The sequence below is a fragment of the Triticum aestivum genome, chromosome 2A (assembly GCF_018294505.1).
Source record: "Triticum aestivum cultivar Chinese Spring chromosome 2A, IWGSC CS RefSeq v2.1, whole genome shotgun sequence".
Lineage (NCBI taxonomy): Eukaryota > Viridiplantae > Streptophyta > Magnoliopsida > Poales > Poaceae > Triticum > Triticum aestivum.
The window spans coordinates 94,798,038-94,801,904 of NC_057797.1; the positions used below are offsets into that span (position 1 = coordinate 94,798,038).

Below are 3,867 nucleotides of genomic sequence, written 5' to 3' on the forward strand. Positions count from 1 at the left end.
AATAGCCAGGTAACTTAATGGCATCTTTTATATCTAAATAGTTAGCCCCCACTAACCTATTGCTCTCAACATGCAAGCACGCCACCTCATCACGTAACATGCATGGGAAAAAGGCCCACCTTCACCAACCTATTTCTCTCAACATGCAAGCACGCCACCTCATCACGTAACATGCATGGGAAAAAGGCCCACCTCCACCAACTTATTTTTTCAACATGCAAGCATGTCACACTATTATGCAACATGTATGCAGAGGCGGAGGACGAAAAAAATTTAAGGTGTGGCGAAGTCTTAAGAAAATAATTCTTTTGATGCAAATCAAAAGAGTTAAGACAAATTACAAACCAAAAACCAAATACAATGAATATGTAGGCATGTTTCAATAGGAAAGCAACCTAAAATATATCGATAATGAAGCTTTCAATGGCATGTGCCGAAATATTGACACTTTCACGGGTGCTTGGATTTGATTTTGAGCTGCTGCCACTACCAAATACTTCAAAATACTTCTTCAAATCTGCAATCACAACATTAATATATCACTACAATCTGCTTGAATTTAAGGTTTGAAGTTGCTGTTCAAAATTGCTATAAAATTTCAGGACAAAGAGAAATTACCTCTTCCCCTTTTCTTTGGATTTACTAGTCCATTCCCCTTTCTATCCATCTTCTAGTAATCTGGACAGAACAACACAGGCTGGGCATCTTATTAGCTTATACGTACAATCATCTAAATACAGAAACTTGTTTGTACAGTACACAATTATATTCAGAATTAGTGCAGTTGGTTCGGAACTTCAGATCCTGGAGAATTGATAGAAGAAAAATCGGCAATACCTAAACAAAGTGGCCGCAACTAGTCTCTGGTTCGGACCCTGGGGAATTACCTAGGAATTGCCAGGAAAATCCCAATGGAGCTTGCTGCCGCCACTGGAGCCATCAGTTGCTGCCGCCGCTGAAGATGTCGCTTGCTGCCTTCGCTGGAGCGGCGCTGGAGCCACCGCTGAAGCTTGCTGCCGCAGCCCTTTAAGCCCCCAGCCTGCCGCCTTCGTTGGTCGCCCGCCTTGTCCTCGCGACCAGGCCAGCCGCCGCCGCCGCGCTAGCTTTGGCCTTTGGATTGCGTCGCGTCTGGAGAGCGTGCGTGTGTGCCGTTTTTTTGGTTCGTAGGCGCTCGATCGAACCGATCCTGCCCGTGGTCGATCTCCACGGGGCACCGCTACTGGCCCAACAGCCTGGATGCGTCGGCCCATCAGGCTCTGTACCGGCGATGCAGTCGAACGAGTCCAGAGTTTGTCGATCGGTAGATCCGTAGAAGCATACGTATTAAATTTGTTTTGCCCGAAATCAAGGTATGGCGGCTGCCATACCCTGCCCACTGGAGCCCTCCGCCAGTGCATGTATGTATGGATAAAGACTCACCTCAACATGCAAACATGCATGAGAATTTTCATTTCATTATGTTATTTATATTTAATAAATATTTTACAACTAACAATAATCGAACACAATAAGCTTTTATATATGTTTTATTACTTAAAATATCCATGTTTCATGCGGTGAATCTCATTGAAAATGTTGCAAAATATTCCCGCAACAATGTGTGGGTATCATCTGGTAAACAAAACGACAACACCCAACTGAGATAAGTTTTTGTTGTTCAGAAAGAAAAAAGCCGAGATAAGTTTTGGAGCCCATAACAGTATGTAAACAGTTGGCAACTCACATATTACTAGTTCATGATAACTTCATAGCTGAGAATAACTCCCATATATCGTAACACGGGCATCAACGGTGGATCGAGGATTAAAGGTTTAATACTTATGTTTCTCTTCTACTCCTATATATAAGAGATCTGCAAGCACGAATTAAGTCTGGATTCCGAAGACCAGCAGCATCAAGAGTCGAGAGTCGGTACTGCTGGTGCTGCTACTACTGCTGCTTAGTGCACGCATGCTTAACTATTTACAGACTTGGCTACTGGAGTATGTTGCTGCCGCAGTGCAGATCGATCGCCGAGCGGTTGCTGAAATCAAACCATCAGTCCATCACCCTGGCTTGCGGCTGCGGGGGGTTCATCTCCACTCCCGCCCGGACGGCCGCCGGCCCTGCAACTGCAAGGAGACGTGCAATTCAGACGCAGTTACATCTGTATTCAGATTTGAGCAGAGCATAACACGTTGGAGGTTCAGATCATCCATCTCTTGCAATGCACATCCAGCAAATGCACTCAGCTAAATTAGAATTTGAACATGAGAGAAAGAAAGAACATCCTTCCTTGAATCCCTGGCACAGATGAGTGGAGAAGATTGTACGTACCTGCTACTGGCACAACTGGGGCGTTGTTGACGGGCCTGATCTTGCTCTCCATCCAGCGGCAGATCCCCTCAATCAGCACGTAGAATGCTGCCACGGCCAGCCCGCCGCCGACTATCCCGAACGCCGCGGCGAGGACAGGGTGATCGTTCATCAACTTCCCTGCACCCATTGTGTCCACCGTGATCAGATCAAAATGTTCTCCACGACTCTGTTCTACTTAGCCAAGAAGAGGAGGAGGAGGAGGAGGAGGAGGAGATTGTGCAGTGTGCTCTGCTCACCGATCCTTTTCAGCAGGGGCACCCGCGCCGGCGCAGTGGCGGTGGCGACGGCGACGTCGAAGCGCAGGTAGCAGTCGAAGCCGACGACGGCGCCGGCCACGCCGTCGCGCCACGCGTCGAGGCCCCAGCAGCAGGTGTCCCCCGCCCGCGCCGACTGCCGGGGGCACCAGGACCAGGCGCAGGTCTCCGCCACCCGCGCCGAGTACTGGACGCACCACGCGCACTCCTCCGCCGTGCGGTCCCGCGCGCACTGCGCCAGCACGCGCACCGTGCTGTTCTTACTGTAGTCGCTCGCCGCGGCTGTCCAGTCCACGGCCACCTGCATCCCCGCGTTGGTGGCCGCGACTGGCCCCATGCGCCAGGCCAGGTCGGCGAGGCTCTGCAGCTCGTAGGAGGTGCTGGTGATGAGCGCGTCGGCACCGGTGATGATGCGCGCGCGGAAGCCGTCGTAGCTGGGCGAGGAGGGGTTCACGTCGGCGTAGGACGCGAAGCAGCCGTCTGTCCAGACGCCGGCGCGCCGGCCGCGGGCGCCGCAGGCGTCGGCGAGCTTCCTGGCCGCGGCGGCCAGGCACTCGCGGCACTGGGACGGCGTGGCGTACCCGAAGCAGAGCCCGCGGACGAACGCGACGTCGCGTCCGACCACTCCGGCGGAGCGCAGGGAGGCGAAGCCCGTGGGCGCCGCGGCGGAGGGAAGCTTGGCGAGGAGGGACATCACGTTGGCGCGGAATGCCGTGGCGTTCTTGGCGCTGCTGGCGTTGGCGGTTGCCTGCGCCTGCGGAGGGTGGCACTGGACCAAGGTGGGGGTGACGCGCGGGCGCTCTTCCGAGGCCGAGGCCGCCGCGGCAGCAGCGACGAGGACGAGGAGGAGGAGGGAGAGGAAGGGAGGCGCCGAGCTCGCCATTGCCGGTCTCGGTCCGTGCGCGCGCTGGTGGGATGGGATGGGTTGCAACTGGCGATGGTGGTGCTTGTAGCAGCGCAGGAGGAGGACTGAGCAGACGAAACGCGTACTGTCCCCAAAGGCAGCAAGGCCGAGCCGTGTGCAAATAGAGCTGCTTTGGCCGGAGCCTTCCGCGTAGCTTCCTCCGGTACGGCGAGCCCGGAACTGGCCATGGATGATGCATCGCAGTGATAGTGGCAGTTTTGCTATTCCGGGCGTCTCATCATACCCTTTGAACATGCAATGGCAGTGTGAAAAAGCAGACAGGGGAGAGACTTGCTGCAGACTCTAGTAGTGATGACTCTAGGTGTTCACAGGAAATTTCTACAGCCAACT

The 3,867-nt window shown here is 53.6% G+C and overlaps 1 protein-coding gene across 2 annotated transcripts; it reads right to left on the reverse strand.

Annotated features, from left to right (window-relative positions):
* Positions 1 to 1,638: 1,638 nt before the first annotated feature.
* Positions 1,639 to 3,622, reverse strand: LOC123184895 (uncharacterized). Of its 2 annotated transcripts, XM_044596937.1 has the most exons (3): positions 2,595 to 3,618; positions 2,317 to 2,475; positions 1,639 to 2,111 (listed from the first exon to the last, which is right to left on the reverse strand). In XM_044596937.1, exons 1-3 carry the CDS (start codon positions 3,493 to 3,495, stop codon positions 2,038 to 2,040), a joined length of 1,134 nt encoding a protein of 377 aa, XP_044452872.1. In that variant the 5' UTR covers positions 3,496 to 3,618; the 3' UTR covers positions 1,639 to 2,037. The 2 variants fall into 2 exon arrangements, with proteins under 2 accessions (XP_044452872.1, XP_044452871.1); XM_044596936.1 differs by having other exon boundaries at positions 1,639 to 2,475; positions 2,595 to 3,622.
* Between the last annotated feature and the right edge of the window lie 245 nt (positions 3,623 to 3,867).

Excerpts from the sequence above, each read along its gene's own strand:
- LOC123184895 (XM_044596936.1), bottom strand. The coding sequence starts at position 3,495 with ATGGCGAGCTCGGCGCCTCCCTTCCTCTCCCTCCTCCTCCTCGTCCTC. Across the intron at positions 2,476-2,594 it reads GCCCCTGCTGAAAAGGATCG|GGAAGTTGATGAACGATCAC; the intron begins GTGAGCAGAGCA and ends CAATGGGTGCAG.